The sequence below is a fragment of the Micromys minutus genome (genome assembly GCF_963924665.1).
Source record: "Micromys minutus genome assembly, chromosome: 23".
Classification (NCBI taxonomy): domain Eukaryota; kingdom Metazoa; phylum Chordata; class Mammalia; order Rodentia; family Muridae; genus Micromys; species Micromys minutus.
The window spans coordinates 13767702-13790938 of record NC_137958.1 but is presented as its reverse complement, the minus strand read 5'-3'; the positions used below and the strand labels follow the sequence as shown (position 1 = coordinate 13790938).

Genomic DNA, 23237 nt, shown 5'->3' with positions numbered 1-23237 from the left:
TCACGTATTTGACCCTTACCCTGGCCAGTATTATGTCTGAAGATGCTCCATGTTTATCCTGCAGCAGTTATTGAAGTCAAATGAGACCTCTGATATCCAAGCAGCTAAAGTGGCTTTTACAATTAATATCACACAAAGGGAAGAATTCAGAGATTATACCATGTACCCTCTGCCCCTGGACTGTTTTCTTAACTACACTCTCTCAGTTTTAGTACATCCCAGTCTCAACTGAAAGAATACAGGTGATGTTGACAAATGGGAAAAGAAAGCCAAGCAAAGAAAAATATTAAATATGTAATTCTAACTCAGAGAAGCATGGAAAAACAAAATATTATACCTTCAAAAACTATTAATTCTTTAGTAATAACATCTAGTGAGGATGACTTAGGTTACTAGACAGGAAACTCAAAATAATGACTTTAAGTGCATTTAAAGAAGTCCAAGAAGAAAATAATCCTTGACTGAGTCTCTTTGACATCTTGCAAACAAACAGCTAAATGAAATTAAAAAAAAATTGTTACAAGATATGAAATAAAAATTTAGCAAAAAGATATAAATACTAAAAAAAAAAAAAAAAAAAAACCCTGCAATACTGAAAATCAAAAACATAGTAAGGAAAAAGAACCTGGGATGCCTCACTATTAGAACAGGTCAAGGAAAAGCACAGGTTACCTAGGCTTGAAGATAAAGGAGAGGAACCAGACAACGATAAAAGTGCCTGACTTACATGTATGGAGAGGCACAGGAGGATCCATTTTCAGAGACAAAAAACATCTTTAAAAATAGGTATAACAAGAAACTTCCCATATTTAGGAAAAGAGACAGCAATCGACATACAGGAAGCATTCAGTACACCAACAGAAAAGACCACAAAAGAATCCTCAACGTATTATCACTAACACACTAAGTGCACAAAGCTAAAGGCATATTGAAGGCAGCAAGAGAGAAGAAGAAGCACTACATGACAACAGAGAACAATGCCACAGCAGAGTACTCCCAACAAAGCTGTCTGTCAGAACTACAGGAAAAATAAAAACCTTCCCCAAACAAAAACAGACTACACAACATACTTGAAGGAATCTTTCACACTGAGAAGAAAAACAAAACCATTCACAAAGCCACAGAAAAGAATAAACTACACTAGACTGTTAAACAAGATAGAGAGGGAAAAAAAAAACAACTACAAAATCAACACATCGGCAGGAACCAATACATCCCTACTTCTCAATAATAACACTAACTACTACAATTTCCCAATCAAAAGACATCAAACTAGAGGACTGGGTCAAAACCAAGAATCATCTAGTTGCTGCCTGCAAGAAACACACCTCACCAACAAAAACTAACACTACTTTAGAGCCAAGGATGAACATTTTTCTTCCAAGCAAATAAAATAAACCCAGGAAACAAGCATGTGTCACTTTTCTAGTATCAGGAACAAAACAAGGGTATCCAGTTTCTGCACTCTTATTCAGTGTAGTATTAGAAATCTCAGCTAGAACAACAACAACGCAAATAAAGAGACAAATAAAAAGAGTAAAAAGCATTTCTTTGTGTAGATGACATGATTCTACAATTAACAGAATCTAAAAAGACTCCATCAGAAAATTCTTAGAACTGAGAGGCAATTTCCACAACTTGGCAAGATATAAATTTAACACACACACGAAAAAACAAAATAAAACAAAACAAAAAACCACCCTAAGAATGTATGAAAATCCACTGCACTGTAAGCTATTTTAAAATGTTTGTTTTTTTTTTTTCAAAGAAGTTTGTCTACACATGCACAGTACTGTGCTCAATGTTTCCCCCTGGAAGACACAAGTTATTAAATTAAATGTCAATGCCAGGCATGGGATATCTTCCGATGAATACTGGTGCTCCTGCTTCCACGCCCCACCTCTAGTGTCTTTATTTATTCTTGGTTGCCCACAATAACCAGATGGTAAGATTCTATTGTTAAGGACAAACACACTTGGGTTATAAGACAGACTACTTGTTGCAGCAGTGTATGAGCTGTTCCACCAAATGTTTACAATGAGGATGCTACCCTGTGGTCTATTCACTCAGTTGTAAATAGTTCTCCAAATGACACTTGATACCCTCGCCTTAGACTGTTTGTTTCTGTGCATGGATAGGTACACCACAAACACAAACTATTTAGGGAATGGCTTACTGATTTTAATCTACTTTTCTATAATCCAAACATACATAAAAAGAGCTAAAGTTAGATATAGCAATTCCTGAGGGTCACTGGCAATCATGTATCAGGATTCAGTCAGAAGTCTAGGCTGCCATTACCAGCTTTGGCTCTTACCCTTTATTTAGAATGCTGTACAGTATTTCTATGCAGGGTCATCGCAAGAACTTTCCTTAACTGTTCTGCTGCCTCTGTGCCTGAGATCCCTAAGGCTTCTTAACTTCACATTTTCTTTGTGTCATGGGACTAGAACTATAGCCTTCCCATGTGCTTCACTGTTCTTGCTCATTACTTTTGAAGTGTTCAGCATCACTGTAGATAGACGGTCTTTGTCCGATACTTCACTGTCTCTCTCTGTCCGGCCCTAGTCTTTCTCATTCCGCCCCCCCTTAGGTTTTAACTGAAAGGAAGTTCTGTGATCTTATTTAACATTTATTTAGAAATCCCTCCATTTTACTGCTAGGATTTTCTTACTTTTATTTTTGAAACAGGATTTCATGTACTCAAATTTACTGTGAAGATTAAGATAACCTTGAACTGCTGACTGGTCTCTTCGAATGCTGGCAGTAAGGATATGCACCACCACACCCAGTTTGTATGAGGCTAAGGCTCTTCCTAGGGCTAAGAGGTACCTCTCCAACCCATCTGTATTTACTTCTTGACATCTTTTTTCCCCCAATAAATGTTTTATGTTACTGGCACAACTGAAGACAGTATAAACATTCTAAGAATTATAAATTAGCAGCAGCTGTGCTTTGACTTCCGCTGCTTCTACCAGGAGGAAGTAAGTAAAAGACACACAGTTTCCATTCTTGCTATAAATTCAAGGCACTAAACAGCAACCACAGGGCTGTACATTAAGCTCTTGTGTGAAAATATTGTAGAACACTTCAAAGCCCTCCTCATTGCTGTGAATTCCTCACTGCTGCCTCTTCCAGTTTTGTGTGCCACACAGGAAGTAATCAGCAAATATGCAAGCATGCAGTACACTACCACCTACTCACCACACAGCAGCCACCACATGCCTTCCCACTACATAGAGCTGCCACATGCCCACATTCTCTAATTCAAGTACTTGTTTCTTATTTCTTCATTTTCAGTACTGAAATCAAAACAAAACAAGAAACTGATTTCATTGCTTTAAAACCTCTAGGAATTTCCCAGTGCCTAAAAGAGGAAGAAAAAGAGTTTACTTGGCTAGAAACCTAAGGTCTTTCTTTCACAAACTGCCCATAGATCTATTGTAAAAATCAGCACAGCTACCTACCTCCTTGGCTGCCAACTCACATGCATATTCTACACAGAACATACACTACCATGCTTGCCTTCTAAGCCTAATAGTTCATATACCTAATAACTTTTTCCTCCCTCTCATCTATTTGACACATTTCTTCAGATTCATCTTGGCACAGGTCATCCATTACAGGAAATTAACCTGTGAAAACATACTCAATAATGTTCCAATAATTGTATTACTACAAGAGCAACTTCTGTGAAAACATGTGTATGTATGAGTTTGTGTGCTATTTGTATGTTGTGCGAGCACATGCCGGTGTAAGCATGTGAAGAAGCCAGAGAACGCAGGCTGTCCTGCTCTACTCCTGGAGAAAGGGTCTACTCTCACTGAGCCTGGAGCTAAGGAGATGCCTCTGTGAGTCTCACCACATGTAAGAGCACAGCAGCTTTTTAAGAATTTAGCTACTGGTACCTGGACTCAGGGCCACGTTCTTACAAAGTGAGCACTCTCACCCATCTCGCCATCCACTGTAAGAGTGATTTTAAGATTAAACATCTCAAACTTTCAGGAGGAAAAAAATGGCAAAACTAAACATGGGGGTTTCACTTTACTCCTTTATAAAATGTAGCTGACGTCAAAGCAAAATCATAAACACACAAGGACAGAGAAGACCACCAAAATGAACTCTGACAGACGCATGACTGAATACACAGATGGCAGGACACTGCAGGCAGAAAAGAAAGTGCTGGCCCACTGTATCTCACCTCAGCCACACAGGTGAGCACTGTATCTCACCTCAGCCACACAGGTGAGCCAACTGGACGGTCTCCACTACAAATGTGGCAGTCAAGTGGTGAGTGCCATCTTTAAGAAGACTAGGGGAACTGTTACTTTCCAATTCAATGTTACTGAGTATCTCTCTGACTCTACAGACAACCGAAAGCCAGAACTAGCTCTTGGGTGTGTTGACAGCCCAGGTCTTTCCCATTCAGGTTACCTTTCTCTGCAAATAAAATCTATCTCATTCCTAGAATTGAGTTGACCAATAAAACAACCTTTCTGTGTCAAGAATGTCTACTCATCTCAAGAATAGTGGAGTTAGTTCTTTCTTTTTTCAGAACTGAGCAATGACTCCAGGGCTCAATGAGCTGAACTCCAGCCTTCCTCATTTTCCTCTAACAGGCCCTCATAAACCTCTAACTTGCAATTCACCAGAGTAGGTCTCCCAAGTGGCTGGTATTGTAAATGCATATAACCACTCAGCTTTACAATTTCTTTTAAGAATAATGAGATTATGTAGTGAAGACTATATTCCCCCCCTTCCCCTCTCTGTTTTTGTTTGTTTATTGAAACAAAATTTCTCTGTGTAGCCTTGGCTGTCCTGGAACTCACTGTATAGACCAGGCCAGCTTTGAACTCAGAATCTTCTTGCCTCTGATTCCTCAGTGCTGGGATTAAGGTGTGTGCACTTCCACTCTGTCTTTATTTTTAATAGCCATGGCACCAGTCAACTCAATATCCCTTTCTGAAAAATAAATGTACACTATACATACCCCTCTACGTATATATAGTTAACAAATACATTTGACTAGGTTCATTGTGTGGACCTAGAAGCAATAATTCCTTAGTAGCAATAAGATCTCTAGCATGAAAATGTCTAAATCCATTTCACATTTCTTAGAGAAATACTCAGCAGTTAAAAGCATTGGCTATTCTTGCAGAGGACTGGGTTCAATTCTCAGCACCCACATGGCAGCTCACAACCATGTGTAACTCCAGATTCTTCTAGTAACCAAAGGCACCAAGTAGAGATGTGGTCCACACATATACATGTAGGTAAAGCACTCATGCACATAAAATAAAAATAAATAAATCTTAGAAGTGGAGAACAAGGAGAAAGAGACAGACAGACAGACAGACAGACAAACGAACTGGCCAACCAAACTAACTGGTGGAGATGAACAGAAGCATGTTCAGTCAGCCAGTATTTGCTATACTCTGGCTAATGCCCGCTGAGATCACTGGATTTATTATATCAACACCAAAATGACGCTTTGCTTTTTCCACGTAGATTATGACTTCAAAACTCAATATACAAGAATTCTATGATATGGGGCCGAAGCCATGAATCAGCAGTGGCTCTTCTAAAGGAGCAGCATTTGTGGCAACTTACAACTATTTTTAACTCCAGTCCTAGGGGACCCAACATCTTCAAGCCTGGGCAGCTACCGTTCATACATGTGGTACACACACACGCAAATATGCAAAACACTCATAGACACAAAATAAAAATTTCCATTGCTAGACATAATAATTTTTATTGAAAAACTTTATTTTAAAAAACAAAGATAAATGTACAAATTTTCAGCATTTTTGCATAAAAGTATACGAATATATTTTTTAAGGTTGTAATTAAGTATTTGTGGGTACATATATATACACATATGTATATATGTAACAATAATATAGGAAAAGAAGCTATTAATTTGAGGAGATAGGAGAGAAACTGGGAGGGGCTGTAGGGAGGAAAGGGGGATGTGATATAGTTCTATTTTAATTAAAATATATTCTTTTTTTTTTTTTTCTTGAACTTCACACAGTCTGTGAATTGTTTCTGGAGTGTTCAGAGCTTTCTGGGGTTAGTAGGCATAATAATTAATCTAAACAGGCATGCTAAAATTAAATGGCTTGACATATACATGAATTATTTTTGCACAAAAAGCAATGGGTACACAGTAATCTTCTAAAGAAAAAAATCAAAGCCAATGACTGGCTGTTATGTTTCAAAGATCAGTGTTGCAGTGAGAAAACCAAAGCCCAGAAGTCTCCAAGAATGAGGGCAGATGTGAGTATTCAGATACCAAGGCAGCTGAAGTTCACAGGGAAAGTCTAGAAAGACAGCTACCCAATGAAAATTTGAGAAAACTTGATTTTTCTTCAGTCTCCAACTGAGAACTGTTCAGTACATATCTGAAGGAAAACTCCATCAAGTCAAATCCCAAAAGGGGCAGGTAATGAGCAAACTACCCAGCCAGAGTGAGGAAAGCCTATACTAAAGGATAAGACAACACTCACAAGAGCTGGTGCCTTCAGAGTAGCACCAAATTCACTTTGTGCTGGTCTGCTGAGATGGCTCAGTGAGCAAGAGCTGGCAGCTAAACCTGAAGACCTGAGTTTTCTCCTCAGGACACAAATGGAGGAGAACCAACTCCCAGAACTTGTCCTCTGATCTCCACACGTGTGTACACAACACACACACACACAAACACACACACACACACAGAAATAAACAATTTTTAACAAAATAAACAACAAAAAATAGGTACTTGGTCTTCACAAAGAAAGCTGACAAAGCAAGACCTGAAAGATTAACCTGTTCCCAGATTCTCTTTAACTGTGAACTGTAATGCTCTGCCAGGAAGGAGTGGCTCACACCTTTAATCCCAGCACTCAGCACTCAGAGGCAGACAGATCTCTGAGTTTGAGGCCAACCTGGTCTACAGAGTGAATTCCAGAGCAGCCAGGGCTACACAGAGAAACCCTGTCTCAAAAAAAAAAAAAAAAAAAAAAAAAAAAAAATCAAAACAAAACAAAAAGAAAAAATGGGGAAGGAGGGGAAGAAAGGAAAAAAAATGCTTAATATTTAAAACTATACAAAGAAAATACAGATAGAAACAACATAAAGTACACAACTGTCTAACACTCAGACAAAATTTACAAGCTGTAACAATAAGAAAAAAAAACAGAAATAAAAGAAAGATGACAGGATTTGTAAACAAGAATATTAAAATGTAGTTTTAATATGAATTAGTTTAGTAAAAAATAATTATGCAAAACATTGCTGGAAGAAATCAGAAATTTGAAAAGAAAAACATTGCATGTTCCTTGATTGGAAGTCTTGATACCAGTAAGAGGCACACAATATCCAAAATAATCTACAGATACAATGTAACACCTACCAAAATTCCAACGGCATGTTTTGCAGATATAAAAATTTCCATAGTAAAACTTACATTGAATTTTACAGGGCCTAAAAATAAAACAAGACAACTGAGAACATCTGTAAGATTCAAATTTCCTGACTATAAAATAAATTGCAAAGCTGTAATAAAAAGTTTGGTACTGACAAAAAGGCAAAATGACAAGTGAAACTGAATTAAGACTTCATTGGCATGGTCTAACAATCTTCAACAAAGATAGTAAGTCACTCAGTGGCAGAAGAACAAACTCTTCCATCACAAATGCTAGTCTGAAATCTGGATAGATATCTACATGCAAAACAATGAAGGACCATTGTTTTATATATTAAAATTACTTCAAAATTAGTTGAAGACTTAAACATAGGTCCTTAGACTATGAAATATGCAGGAAAAGAGTACAAGAGGAGCGCTTCATGCACTGGGGAGGAATGCAGTCCCGTGGCAGTGTTGCCTCCCTGTCAGTAACAGCATACTTCTAGCATGGTCAAGGCCTTCCACCAGCCAAACCAAAAGATTTTCAGACATAAGATGCCAGATCATATTGAGGGTTAATAAAATAAGTCTTATTAAGTTTAAAATGGAGCCAGTAAGAGGACTCAACAAGTGCTTGCCAAGAAACCTGACAACCTGAGTTTAATCCCAGGAACTCACACAGTGGAAGAAAAGAAAATCCTACACGTTATTCTCAGACATCCACACATAAGCCATAACATGTACACGGTGCCCATGTGTCCTTGTGCACAGCACACACGCATGTACATTCATACGCATGCAAGCACAAGCATACACAAAGATAAATTAATAAAGATATAAGATACCAAAACCTGTACAGTGAAATAAACAAAATAGTACTTACAGGAGCTAATGAAATGAGCAGTCCGTAAAAGGATAAATGGCATGAAAAAAATCTTCTATTTCACTAGACATCAAAACCACAGTGAGATTCTCCCTTGTTCCAGTCAGCATCTCAGTTAAGAATAAAACTAACAACAAATGCTGGTAAGGCTTCAGACAAAAGGGAACCTTGTACAACAGTGGGAATGTAAGCTTGCATAGCCACTGTGGAGGTCAGTAAAGAGGCTTCATTAAAAAACAAGAAACCAAACAGATCTTCTATGAGTCAGCTTTATCACTCCTGGGTATATACCCACAGGACTCCAAGTCAATTCATCACACAGATCCTCGCACATCCATAACAAAGTTCTGTCCTTTGCAGGATGCCACCGGACATAATCACACTAATGAATCGAGGCAATCTTAGATATCTCTCTCTGTCTCTCTCTCTCTCTCTCTCTCTCTCACACACACACACACACACATTCACCTGTCTCTGCCTTCCCAGTGCTGTGATTAAAGGCATAAGTATACCAACACACCTGACTAAAAGTAAAATTTTAAAACCACTACATCTTAGTCAGGGTTTCTATTCTTGCACAAACATGACCAAGAAGCAAGGGATGAAAGGTTTATTCAGCTTACACTTCCACATGCTGTCCATTGCCAAAGGAAGTCAGGACTAGAACTCAAGCAGCTCAGGAAGCAGGAGCTGATGCAGAGCCCGTGGAGGGATGTTACTTACTGACTTGCTCCCCCTGGCTTGCTCAGCCTGCTTTCTTATAGAACCCAGGTCTACCAGCCCGGGGATGGCATCACCCACAATAGGCTGGGCCCTCCCCCCTTGGTCACTAGTTGAGAAAATGCCTTACAGCTGGATCCCATGGAGGCATTTCCTCAACTGAGGCTCCTTTCTCTGTGATTAACTCCAGCTTGTGTCAAGCTGACACACACAACCAGTCAGTACACACTATTTAAAAGAGAATTGTATAGAATTAAACTTTTATTTTGCAGGAGAATAAAGATTTCAATATCTAAGTTTCTACCTGAAGATCTCAGTTAAGAGCAAAAAAAAAAAAAATCAAGGTAAATAAACAGCAGATGGAAATAATACAGAATATAAACCAGTGAAAGTGGAGATAAACAATTAACAGGAAAACCAAAGGCTGCTTCACTGATATTTGCAATAAAACAGATAAACCCTTAACTAGATCCCACTGGGTGGGGGAAGAGTGTTAGAGTCAGAAATAAGAGTAGCATACCTTTGTATGAGCTACAGTGTATATATATATACATACATATACATATATATTTTTTAAACAAATCTTTAAAAAAAGAGTAGACAAAGGGATGTATGGCATAAAAAGAAAATACGTAGTTTAACTAGCCTCTTCTATTACCCAGGATTACTTGCAATTAAAGCTTCCTACAATTGTATTATTAATGGCTTGGCACCAAGGTTTTGGAAGTAATGAATCTGAGTTCTATTCCACAAGAAGAAATCGGCATGGTCTTGTAAGCATGGTCCAAAGCTTGTGGCTAGGTAAGTAATAGGCCCTCGGGAGCGCTGCTACATGCTTGTAATGTTAAACTGCCTTCTAAATACTTTTGTGTCCACAGAGATTAGCACTGTCTTCAATTTTAGCCCATGAAGCTTCCCTCTGAGATGGTCAGCAATAAAGTACTGGTCAAAGTGTCAAGAATAAGTGACGATTGCATGCCCAACTCTAAATGGGACATCTAGACCAAACTCTGCTCCCAAGGCTCAGCTGCATGGAGAAGGGGGTCAGAAAGTATGAGTCAGGGGTTGAGAATAGCACTGTCTTCTGAACATGGCATGACGATTACGCTCATCAACTCAATACAGCTCTGGCTACTTACACAAGACCAAGCCAACAATATTGGTCAACATTCCAATAAGCAGCACCAAGTAAACTAGATGGTTAACAAAGCAGCAAACGGAAAGGTGGGAGTATACTGAGGCAGTTGAAGTTACATCAGCTGTTAAAGAATAAAATGTTCTGGACACATGGCTCCAGCTACGTATGTGTAGAGGATGTCCTTGTTGGGCACCAATAGGGAAAGAAGCCCTCGGTCCTGTCAAGGCTCAATTTCCCCAGTGAACCAGCCCCTTGAAACCGTAAGGCCCTGGTACACTCTCCTAAAAGTTGTCCTCACTATGGGGACTTTTGAAGATGCGCTAAATAAATATATTTTGCATTATGATATGGCTACAAGTATATAGAAGCCAGGGAGTGGAATGTGGCGGCTTGAATGACAATGCCCCCCACGGGCTCATATAGTAAAATACTTGGTCCCTAGTCCGAGGTTGCAAAGGCCCACACCATTCCCAGTTAGCTGTCTCCCCTCCCTCTGCCTCAAGCATGTAGATGAGACATAAGTTCTCAGCTGCTGCTCCAGTGCCACAACTGCCTGTCACCTGTGCTGCCTGCCTTGACGAACATGTACTAGCTCTCTGAAATTGTAAAAGCTCCCACAAAACTATTTCATAAGTTGTCTTGGTCATGGACCTTTGTCACAGCAGTAGAAAAATAACTAAGACAAGGCCCCAGTAGATATCTCAGTGGGTAAAGCACTTGCCACACAGGCCTGACTTTCTAAGACTGAGCAATGAAGCCCGTGTAAAGGTAGGAGAGAACCAATTCTGTAAGGTTGCCCTCTGACCTGTATACACATATTGTAACACACTCACACTCATATCATATGCAGACATGATAGTGAAGTTAAAAAAATTTGAAAATGAAACAAATCTTTATTAAAGAGTTTAGAAATAAGGGTCTAGGAAATGGCTAAATTTCTACCTTCCCTGTAAGCACAAGAATCTCAGATTCATTCCCAAAACCCAATAAAGCCGCCACATGTCATCCTGCACATCACCTGGGTGGTAGACAGAATTCTGGGCCTGCTGGCCCGCAGGGGGGCCACACCAGTGAGCCCCAAGTCCAGTGATGATAGAGCATGGCTGGTGAAGACACACACACAATGCCAACCTCTGGCCTATGCTTACACATGGGCATGTTCCTGTGCATGACTGCACACACACACACACACACACACACACACACACACCCCACACACCCCAAGGAATGTATACATATCACACACACACACACACACACACACACACACACCCCAAGGAATGTATACATATCACACACACACACACACACACACACATACACCCCAAGGAATGTATACATATCACACACACACACACACACACACACACACACACACCCCAAGGAATGTATACATATCACACACACACACACACACACACACACACACACACCCCAAGGAATGTATACATATCACACACACACACACACACACACACACACATCAAGGAATGTATACATATCACACACACACACCAAGGAATGTATACATATCACACACATACACACACACCCCCCAAGGAATGTATACATATCACACACACACACACACACACACACACACACATCAAGGAATGTATACATATCACACACACACACACCAAGGAATGTATACATATCACACACACACACATACACACACACACACACACACACACATACACACACACACCAAGGAATGTATACATATCACACACAAACACAGAAAAAATATTTTAGAAATAAGATGGAGACTAAGGAAAATAAGTCCCTTCATCTATATGTTTTAATCACATTGCTGTTACAGTAAGTTTATGTTTTTGACACTAAGAATATTAAACTCGTTCCATATATATGTGGCTTTAATAATTTTTTACTGAACTCTGCCCATGAATGACTTAGCAGAGTATTGCTTCTTCTTGAGTTATTTTCCTGTCTGACATTTTCTGGTTTTGTTACCTTTTTCTGGCATTTTCTATTTGTTTTGTTTGTTTGTTTTGAGTCAGGGTCACCTCATTATGTAGCCTGGCTATACCAGAACTCACTACATGAACCAGGCTGGCCCTAAACTCAGAGGTCTACCAGCCTCTGCCTCCCAAGTACTGGGGTTGAAGGGATGTGCCACTATCACCAGATGGTTGTTTTAAAGTTCAATGTAGGCAAATAATCACAACAATCAGCTCTGAATGAGTCTAATACACCTACACCAAGCATTATTTCAAGGTATCTAATATCTCACTTAAATTTTTTACGTTAAACTGTAACAAGACAGACATCTGTATTTTAAGAACAAAACCAAACTTCAAAAAAATTACAAAATGAACCCAGAGCTGCTGAATTGGCCAATGACAGAATTTAGACCTAAACCTCAATCTACAGAAGACCGAGACTTGAGTACATAACTTTCATAAACTTTAGCTATCTCTATTTTTTCAGGTTCTATAATCAGTTTTGTTAATAGCTCACTTGAGGTTTAAATTAAGTGCTATCAGTGCCTACTGTAGTTCTTCAGAACGTCTGCAGATAAACTCCCAACAGTTCTACTGCTTCTCCATGCAGAAGACTGCATTCTTTACTTCCTCTCACTGAATGTCAGATTTCATCTAGCTGTGATAATTATCAGGGAGTTCTTCAGCCACAGCCATTTCCTGCCCCAGTTCATGCTCACTACTCAGAATTAAATCCAGCATATTTTCTTTCTTGCCTCATGCTCATCAAAAACACCTGCTTTAGGAAGCAGTCAGCATTTTTCTTTGCAAAGAAACCTCTGCGGTTTTTTCTGCCCCTTGTACAATAACCTGAACCGAAAGTGCAGCTGACCTAAATGTCATCTATATCTGCATCCTAGTCAGGCACTTCGGGTGATCAAGGGATGCTTCAGTTTTAGAAACCCAGAGTTCCGTGATAACAGCAGAAGTGTAAACATGGAATCGTTCTCTCAGTTTCAAGTGAAGTCCCAATTTAAAACATTCTGCCCCACAGTCATACACCAAGCTAGTGTTAAGCTGGCTGCGCTGGCACATGGCACAGGGGAATTAGAACCTCCAAGTTCAAGGCCAACCTACTCTATATGGAGTTCCAGGCCATCCAAAGCTACATAATGAGACCCTGATTCAAAAAGAATCAATAAATAAATAAATAGAAAGAAAGTCGACTATTAAAGGAGTTTCTGGACTCCTTTATAGAGTAGAGATTAGGGACAACAAACGCCACTTTAAGATTCCTATATAAAGAAGACAAAATATGGTGCCTCTGGCAGTGTTCTGTTCTCTTCATTCACGGCTTGGAAAGAAAAGCTCAATGAAATGGTGAAATGCCTGACTAACCAGACATGTTTACGAATGCACTCAATTGGCTCTTGGAAAGTAAGTGTGGAAGGGTAAGTATTAGGTAAAAATGTAACAACAGATTGCTTCTCTAGGTGTATGTGATGGTCCAAGTGGGAATGGCGCCCACAGGCCCATGTATATGAATGTATAGTTAGCAACTCTTAGAGAAGAATTAGGAGGGAGGGACTTGCTGGAGGGGTACCTCATTTGGGGGTGAAAACCCATTTATCTCCTGTTTTCTCTTTCTTTCTGCTTCAATGCTTCTGCATTAACTATAAGTTCTCAGCTACTATTTCATGGCTCTACACGGCTGCCAGACGCCAGGCTCCCCACACCACGAAGGTCACAGACTCAACCTATATAGAACCACGAGCCCGAAATTAAATACTTTCTTTTATAAGTCGCTTTTGGTCATGGTATTTTGTCACAAGAACAAAAAAAATTACTAAAATGATTAATTATTATTAACAATTAATAATTAAGTTTGCAATTTCTGACCTTCAAAAGTGGATATACTCACACTGCCTAGACAAATTAGCATCGGTGTTCACAAGAACTTATATCTAAAGCTACAATTCCGGTTCTCTCTCAAGCTAGACTCAAGTTGTGAGACTGCCTTCTCCTGTAGAGAGTATCTTCCTACCTTCCCTATTGATGGAAAATACTTAAGCCTCCAATGCTCAGAAAGCTCCTCCCGGACCTCTCAACCTTTATCTTACAAAATAAAACATTCCAGTTCTTTGTTTCTTTGTTCAGTGCTTATTGTTTCGTATTTAATACCCACTTAGAAGTACTATCCTCTCTGCTAACCAAATAAGGAAACTGATGTGGTATCATGTTCACAGTAAAAAAGGCCAACAGGTATTCAAACTCTTGTGACTGTATCTTGTTTTGGTTTGATTCTTTTGTTCCTTTCGTCCTTGCTTTTAAAAAGAAATTTACATTGATGTTTTGCCCGAATGTATGTCTGTGTGAGGATGTGGGATCTCCTGGAACTTCAGTTACAGACAGTTATGAGCAGCCAAGTGAGTGCTGGGAACTGAACCCAGGTCTTCTGGAAGAGCAGCCAGTGTTATTTTTATGTGCATCAATGCACAAAAAACATCTTCCGGTCCTTTGGAAAAGCAGACAGTGCTCTTAACTACTGAGCCATCTCTCAAACCCCTTTGGTACAGTTTTCGTTGCTATTGCTTGAAAAAAATGTCTCACTACGTAGACTTGGCTGTCCTAGAATTCAGACATCTCCTTGCCTCTGCCTCTCAAAACCTAGATCGAATTAAAGGCACAGGCTACCACACTTGGCCCTACTACCCTTTAAACTCTCTATTAAGTCAGCCAGATTCCACACACTGTCCCAATATAATACGGTACTACCCTTTGTTTAAATGGCTCTCCTCTTAAATGGCTGACTCCTAAGAACAGTGACAGTGGTCCACTTCATCCCTACATCTTCAGCCACACTCAGCATGGCCTTTACATAGTGATCTGAGTGTTACGAGAGAAAGCGCTTGGATTCAGCTTCTCACTCTGTAGCACCGTCGTCTTCTATTTCTCAGTCCCTTTCTACCAAGTCTACTCCCATTCACCGTAGTCTTAAAGCACAATACTTGAAATGTCGTCCTTGTAATCAAATCGGTTGTAAGTCAATCCATCAACTCATTACCATTAATATCTCCAATTATTTAACTAAATCTTAGCTGGAGAATAGAGAATAGTAATTAGTCATTGGACTAAGGGACATAATATATAAATAATCTAACTAATTTATGATCTTCATTTTTTTCAACAATTAACATTAAATTCTCTTAGTGGTGATATATGCATTGCATATTCCTTACAATTATGTATAAAATGGACTAGCCAAAAAGGTTTCCACTCAGAAACTGTTCAGGTCATCTTTATTTTTAGCATCAACTCTCCAGTGCCAATTTGGCCTTTAAAATATTTAACTCCTGCAGGCTTGACTATGCATGAGTGGCCACACTGTTAGATGCACTTGAAATGAATACCTTTTCATGTTCTGCTACAATATGGTTAAAATCACAATCCTCACCACCCAACATTAGATAGTACTGTTACTATCTAATGTATTCAACAGCTTCCCTGAGCAGGGGGCAGACTACTCCCAAAGGGGGAAAAACTTAAGAAATTTCCTGAAACCTCCTTGTTGTTTTCTGGTTCCAGACATGGCTCAGTCTATCCGGACCTCCCGATTCCTTTCCTTTACAGTCTGGTGTCTGAGCCATAAAACTCACAGGCATACCCGTTTCTTTCTCTTTTAATCTATACCCTGTACCCCAAACCTAAGTTAGGGCTTGAGCTAAAGTGCCTGTGGAAGTCCAGTGTTAGAAAAAAGGATTTAAGAAAGTACATAACAAATTCAGACTCAGAAAAAGAAGAAAAAAGGCAAGAAACGCTTAAAAATATTGGATGAAAGCAATAAAAGAAATTACAAAAGTATTTTATAACATCAAAGTAACCAAGATCTACTACTGACAAAACACATGTAAATGCTTATCGAATTTACATACACCCAAGTATGTAAAACCCACACGGAGATTAATTAATTGTTCCACATTGTACTTTCCGGTGTTGCCGGGATAAAAATAAAATGGTTAACGACCTGATCCCTGAAGTTTAACAAGGCGGTGATGAGTTAGAAAGCACAATACCGGAACAATACTAGAAGGCTGGCTGTCAACGCGAGGCAGAAACAAGGTGAAGCATGCCTATGGACCATGCATTGTTTGCAGACCTGAAATGCCCTGCAAGGCCCACGCACGGGACTCGGGCAGCCGCCCCTCCGCAGTCGCTGTAGGAGCTGCAACTCCAGTGCGCCGGGGCTGCGGGAGCAGCAGCTGCCCTTCCGCGCGGGCAGTGCCAGCACCGCAGGACGACCGCTCCGCGAGCCCGCGCGTCGGGCCGCTAGAGGACCTCGCGTGAGCCCGAGCCCGGGCCCGGCCACCCGCCGCCCCCACACGCCCTCTGGGGATCGCGCGACCCCAAGCCCCGGTAGCGCAGAGGCGCGGGCGCCCACACCGCGCGGATCTTCGGGCCGCAGCCGCCGCGCCCCAGCGATGGGAGGGGGCCGCGGCCGAGCGGGGCCCGCAGGTGCCCGTGGCATGGGGGCGCCACGCCGTCCCCCGAGCCCCGCGCCCCCATCCCGCCCTCTGCTCCGCCGCCCGGTCCACACAGCCCCTGGGATCCTGTCAGAGCGCGGCGACCTCCACATGGCCCGCCGAGCGTGGAGCTGTGGCGCTTACCGTAGCCGCCGGCGCCGCGCCGCTGCGAAGCGGCTAGGAGACGCGCAGAGTCTCGAAAGCTAGCGCCGCCGCCGGAGCCCAGAGAGCTACAGCCCCGCCGCTGGCGGCGCGCTGCCTCCACCCTCGCACCGCCCCCACCGCGCTCCGCCTCCCGGGACGCCCCGCCCCTCCGCCGCTCCACGCCTGGCCACGGAGTCTGCGCCGCTGCCCGCAGGTTGAGGGGGCGGGGCGAGGGGGGCGGGGAGAAATCCAGGCGAAGTGAGGGCTGGGCCGACGGCGGGCGGGAGCGGAAAACTGACTTTTCTCCGAACCTATAGGACTAAGAGGCGGGCCCAGGGGGCGCGGTCACTGACTCCCTTTTATCGAACCAGAAAGGAGGGCAGTCAGTTACTGGCGGCTAAATCATCCAATAAGCGAGAGGAACGGACCTGCGAACGCGGTCCGGCGTCCTCTCCGCTCTCTGGGATAGGCCAAAGGGAGCGGGAACGGCCCCGGATGTGGGCGGGACCCTGAGGTGTGGAGGGCCTCCGCTGCGGCGGTTTAGAGAGGCGGAACTATGTCTTCTGTTTAATTATCATGTGAGGGCCTAAGAATTTAATGGGGGGAAAAGTGTGGAAGAGGACTAGGATCCAAACTGGCGTATTTCCCGACCTTCGCTGCCCTCTCGGCTCTCCGGCCAGCCGCGCTACCAGGTGAGTCGGGAGCTCGGCCTTTGCTCTGCCCGTGCCGTGGCGCTGCCTGCGGGTGACCCTCACCCCTTCCTGCTGCGACCACACTACTAGTGCGTTGCACGACTGCTATAGGATGCATCCTGCAAAGACCGCTTTAAATTCCAGCATGAGGCTGAGAGAGTCCGGACATCCCCGCGAAACCACCAAAGACCAGGATAGTTTACCAGGATAGGATGCTGACGTGCCAGGGCAAATGAGCCCTGAAGTCAACCAAGTTGTGTGCAGCGAGGCCACGTATTTTGAAAAGGAAATTGTGAGCTGATTAAACAGAGCTGTCTTTGGGTAAGGAGAGTTCATCGAGAAGAGCATTTAGAGTAGCGGGAGAAGGGAAATGGAATGGCATGGGAAGGACCTTGGATGAATCTACTACACCCAACTAATTATTAGATGCAGGTGTTAGAAGAAGAGGCCTGTATATTTCCATGTGGGGAAAAAAGCTCTGAGGGTACCAACAATGGATCCGGAATCATACAAGAGAAAAAAAACAAAGAACTTCTGTGTTCAGATATAACCACCTTAAGTGGGAAATATCTGTTGAGCAGATGTTTTAGCCTTGGAGTGCGCCTCTGACCAACCCTTAGAAAGAAAGTGGTGGTTAAAACCAAATAAGTTCTATTAAAACAGTTAAGATGTCTTTGCAAAATTGGAATCTTGTATCACCATTGTAGTTCAGCATATGCAGTCCTTAAATGTCAGTAAGGTCATCCCCATTGTTGAGAGTATTTTCTATGAGTTTTGTTTTGACACACAATTATAAACTTGTAACAGCAATAAGCTTAGGCCTTTGCATCCTATCCCATCTAATCCTAAAATGCCTGTGGTCATTGCACCCAACTTGGTATTCGTTCCTGGTGGTGGGCGGCTTATCCTGTATTATCCTTTAGCATGTAGAAAAGTTGTGTTTAAGAATATTATCAATCACAAAACTTTGTTAAAAGTTCTTTAAGAGGTTGGGACTGAGTGAACATATTTCACAGGATTTTTAAAAACACGGTTAACTAAGCAGCCTGCCCACATCTCCACCTCTGCTTCCAAATTTAATCCCATTCTGCTATATCCTTTCTGGAAGGACTGGTACAGAAAATTGCCTTCCAAGACAACTATGAGCAGTTCTTATACCACTGTGCCTTTAGTCCCAGCAGAGTCAAGTCAGGTAGCTCTTTTGAGTTCACAGCCAGGCTGCTCTATTTAAGCAAAGTTTTAGGTAAGCCAGGCTATGTAGTGTGATTTCTTTCTCAAAAATAAAGCCTTCCTAAAAGCCAAATCCTGCAGTCCAGAGCATTTCATTTGCAATCTAAACAACATGCAAATTCATGGGTCTGAGAAGTCACTAGTACTTCAGCATCTAACTACTGAGCTACAACAGGTGTGGACAGTCAGCAAGATGGCTTTTCTAGAGATATACAGACTTTATCAATAGATGGACCACACTGGTGCCGGGCAGCTGGTCTCTTGAGCCAGCTCTTCGGCTCTTCCTGTTTCTTTCTGCATCTTTCTAGCACCCGTGCCTTCTCTTTACCCCTGCCGTTGGTGATCGTCCCTTCTCTAGTGCATGCTTATCATCTTCACTGTCATGTGCCAGTGGCTTTCTCATGGAGATCACTTTCCTAATTATTTCTTCTTGAGACAGTAAGAGTTTAGCAGGTAAACGCTGCACTTGTCACCAAGGCCGATGGCCTGAGCTCAGTCTCCAGAACTTGAATGGTGGAAGGGGGAGCAAAATTTCTCTACTTGTTCCTCTCACAGTCTCATGTTCTACATTCCATTTCCTTCTCCAAGTGGTCAAAGGAATAAACTGTTACTCAGCTGTTTCCATTTCCTTGCCCTCTGTTGAGCAAGTTGCCTTAGTCAACTACATGTTGTCTGCTTTCTGATTTCCCATTGTTTCTATCCTTCCTCTTAATGGTCACAAGGTTTTGATTTCAAAAAAAAAAAAAAAAAAAAAAAAAAAAAAAACTTGAATTGTAAATCCATTTCTGAAAATTAGATATAATACATCTTGATACCTTAAGCTACAATATGTTAATGTGTTCATAACTGAAAGTAGAAGTTCTTAAGAGTTATCTTAGTGACATAGCACTGAATAAATTTAAGAGGAACTGAGAATATTCTGCAGTGAGTGGGTCGTGGGCTTTCCAAATGTAAGGATGTAAGACTCTAGCTAGGGTCCTGGGTAACGGAGAGATGGCTTAGCAGTTAGAAATGCTGTTCTTCCAGAGGACCTGAATTCAATTCCCATTACCTACATCAGCTGATCCAGGACTTCCTGTACTCTAGCACCAACCTGGGGTGTCAGATAATGTTCATACTCCGAAAGCACTGGACAGTCTTTTTTCTAGGCTCCATGGTCATTTGCACATGTGGCACACACATGCAGACATACACATAAAAAGTTTTTGAAAAGAATCTATTTTAAAACAGAAGAGAGAACAGTGATATGAACGCTAACCTCTGTCATCAAATCATTAAACACTAGGTGATAACAAAATCCCATGTTTTTCAGTGGTCTGCTCTAGCAGGGGAATAGTTAAAAATACAAGAAACAAGGATTATGTGTCAGTGTAGTTATCAGTCCTGTCTGGATTATTTAGCCCAGTGACACCTTTTCAGTCTGTTCTTTCAGTTTATACCAGTCATTCTATCCTTACAAACCTGAGGCTGCACCAGGCAGTGGTTGTACACACCTTTAACCCCAGCACTGAAGAGGCAGAGGCAGGTGTATCTCTTGAGTTTGATGCCATCCTGGTCTAAAGATGGAGTTCCAGGACTGCTAGGGCTGCACAGAAATCCTAGCTTATAAAACGTTTCATTGTGTTGATCTTGGGTACTTTTTTTTAGCACCTCTTGAAATTAAATGCAGAACTCTAGGTTTGCAAGTATGCAGAGAGATAAGAGCATCCCTGAGCTGCAGGTAAAGTCAAGACTTGGACTTGATAACACTGAGAAGAAACCAGTTGCTCTGGAATGAAGTTCATGCTCAGTGTCCACACTAAACATCTTGTCAGTCGACTGTAAGAAATGGTGGCAGTGGCTGGAAAGAGAGCTGTTCCCAGCACCCACTGTTGGGAGGCTTGCAAGTGCTTAAACTGTACCCCAGTGGAATCTGCCACCTCCAGCCTCTGAGGGCACTTGCAGTATGCATGCATTTTTATACACATACAAACACAGGATTCAGAATTGAATTGAAAATATGAGTGTAGTGTGTGTGTGCACGCCTGTACACAAGCACACATACACACACATACAAAAGTAGTTGGTGATTGCTAGAATGTTTTCTAAATTAGAGAATCTGGGAGGCAGGAAGCAGCCAACTTTACTAGAAACCAAAGTGATTTCTGCTATAAATTTTTGACCTTTTTTCTTTTCAGGGTGTGTTTCCCTTATTTCATCCCTGAAACATCCTCTTCAAACTGTTTAAATGAGAATGTCCTTGGCTCAGAGAGTACTCCTCACCTGGCTCTTCACATTACTCTTCCTCATCATGTTGGTGTTGAAACTGGATGAGAAGGCACCGTGGAATTGGTTCCTCATATTCATTCCAGTCTGGATATTCGACACTATCCTTCTCGTCATGCTGATTGTGAAGATGGCTGGGCGGTGTAAGTCTGGCTTTGACCCCCGACATGGATCACACAATATTAAAAAAAAAGCCTGGTACCTCATTGCAATGTTACTTAAGTTAGCCTTCTGCCTCGCACTGTGTGCTAAACTGGAACAGTTTACAACCATGAATCTTTCCTATGTCTTCATTCCTTTATGGGCCTTACTGGCTGGCGCTCTAACAGAACTTGGATATAATGTCTTTTTTGTGAGAGACTGACCTCCAAGTACATCGTCTGGTTTCTATGGCTGTTCAGTCTATACAGTATTTCCAATCTTTGCAGGTTTCAAGAATAACAGAACTGAGGGAAAATACCAAGTGTAGTCTTAAACTACTATAAAACAGGATTGGTGTGGCATGAACTTCTAGCCAACCCAAAGCTAAATTATTCAATATTTGAGTTGATACCTTTACTATCCCAGTGTAAATAAAGCTTGTTTCTGACCTCATTTTTCCACATGCCTCTTACCTTGTGTATAGTCAGGACTTGATGTAAATACAAAGTATCTATGTATATGCCTTTACTGGACTGCGGCTCTGTATAAACAAAGTAAAGATGCATTTAAATTATGAAGTGAAAATTGGTTGTAGAATACTTCAGGGGTGCCAGGTCATGTTCCAGTACAGAGTCTTGGTGTGGCATTTTTACATAGGACAGGCTCACTTTGAGCTGTTCCTACTACTTAGAAAGAATGAGCTGCCTACTACTGAAGTTAGGGAACCTACTTTCCCATTCTACCAGAAACCAGTTATGCCAATCATTTGTCTTGGATATCTCAGACACAGTGCCTCATCTGAGAGTGTTCAGGTTTGAGAAATTATGTGGCTACCATAACAAGGTATTTAATCAATTCCAATAAAATCCAGGTAGTATTACTTCTGAAAAGTTTGGAAGTGAAGCATTTCAAAACAATTACTTCATGTGAATGTTGTGTGTGCTTGCATGAGTTTATGTGTACTAGTGTGTATGCAGTCGTGCATAGAGACTCGACAAGAGCACAAGGTTCTCCAGAACTGGGGTTACAGAGGTTGAGACCATCTGGGTGCTAGAAATCCAACCCTGCCCCTCTCTACAGGAGCAAGTGCTTATACTGCTAAACTTATAAGAACTTTTAAAAACTTTTTAAAGATTATTTTTAAACTATGTGTGTGTACTCGTGCATGCAATAGTATGTACGGGGAGATGCAGGTGCTTGCATGGCCAGAGGTGTCACATTTCCTGGAGCTGTAGTTTGTATAGATGCTCGACTTGGGTCCTGAAATCAAACCCCTCCTGTAGAGAAGTGGCATGAGCTCTTAACCACTCTGCCCTCACTAGCCCTCAAGAGATTTTGTCCTGTGTCTTTGACTTTTCGCTGTCAGCAGTCCAAAAGCAGCCATTTTGATGTTTAAAGTCTGAAACAGAGTACAGGATGCAGTCTATCACCATAGCTGGAGGAGCAGAACTTCTGAGTTTGAGGTCAGCCTGGCTACAGAAACCCTGTTTTCTGCAGATCATTATTTCTTCACTAATACAGAATTTTTGTGTCTGTCGGCTGCCGGTGTGCAGCGATCTATGCATGTGTGTGGAAGCCCGACAACTACACCTGTTGTCTTTCTGAGTTGCTGTCCACAAGTTTTTGAGGCAGGATCTCTCACCAAACCTAGAGTTTCCCAGCTGGTAAAACTGAGTAGCCAGTAAGTCCCCTGCATCCAGGACCTACTTGTCTCCACTACCCAAATATTTAGCTTCTGTGTAGGTACTGGGTATCCAAATGCAGGTACTCAAACTTTGAAAGCAAGTATCTACTGAGTTGTCTTCCAAGGCCCCCAAAAGATTCCTCTCTTGTAAATAAAAATAACAAATGCAGCTACACACCACAAAACAGCTTAAATTATATTAAGTTTCTGAAACTAAAGAGCTATCAAAATAAAATCTAGTTACGAATACCTTCCTGTCCTGTAACTGCTCATGGAGTGTTGTTTCTGAATATCTAAAAATAGGAGTCATAGAAACAGTATTTAGAAGATTCCAGGCTTGATCAGGTAACTCCAAATTTAATTGAGCACTCCAAACTGGTCACCAGAATATATGCTTAAATACAAATAAAGTTCTCATCGTGTAAGCCAAAGAATCACTTGGTTCAGATAAAATTGTTCAAGCAGTTCTCTTCTGGGTAAGGAA

General features: G+C 41.6%; 2 protein-coding genes across 2 annotated transcripts in view; one reads left to right on the top strand and one right to left on the bottom strand.

The window, feature by feature from the left end:
- PHTF2 (putative homeodomain transcription factor 2) overlaps nt 1-16855 on the bottom strand; it is a 104311-nt gene extending 87456 nt beyond the window's left edge. The window contains exon 1 of the mRNA XM_080936201.1: nt 16742-16855. The gene's annotated coding sequence lies outside the window, so the exon portion shown is untranslated. The remainder of the gene's footprint in view (nt 1-16741) is intronic.
- Nucleotides 16856-17256: 401 nt separating this feature from the next.
- On the top strand, nt 17257-21512 carry TMEM60 (transmembrane protein 60). Its single transcript, XM_080936242.1, has 2 exons — nt 17257-17433; nt 20841-21512. The coding sequence occupies exon 2, from the start codon at nt 20891-20893 to the stop codon at nt 21290-21292; it is 402 nt and encodes a 133-aa protein (XP_080792368.1). The 5' UTR covers nt 17257-17433; nt 20841-20890; the 3' UTR covers nt 21293-21512.
- Nucleotides 21513-23237: the final 1725 nt, after the last annotated feature.

What these genes read in the sequence shown, in the direction of transcription:
- TMEM60 (XM_080936242.1), top strand. Translation starts at nt 20,891, where the DNA reads ATGAGAATGTCCTTGGCTCAGAGAGTACTCCTCACCTGGCTCTTCACA.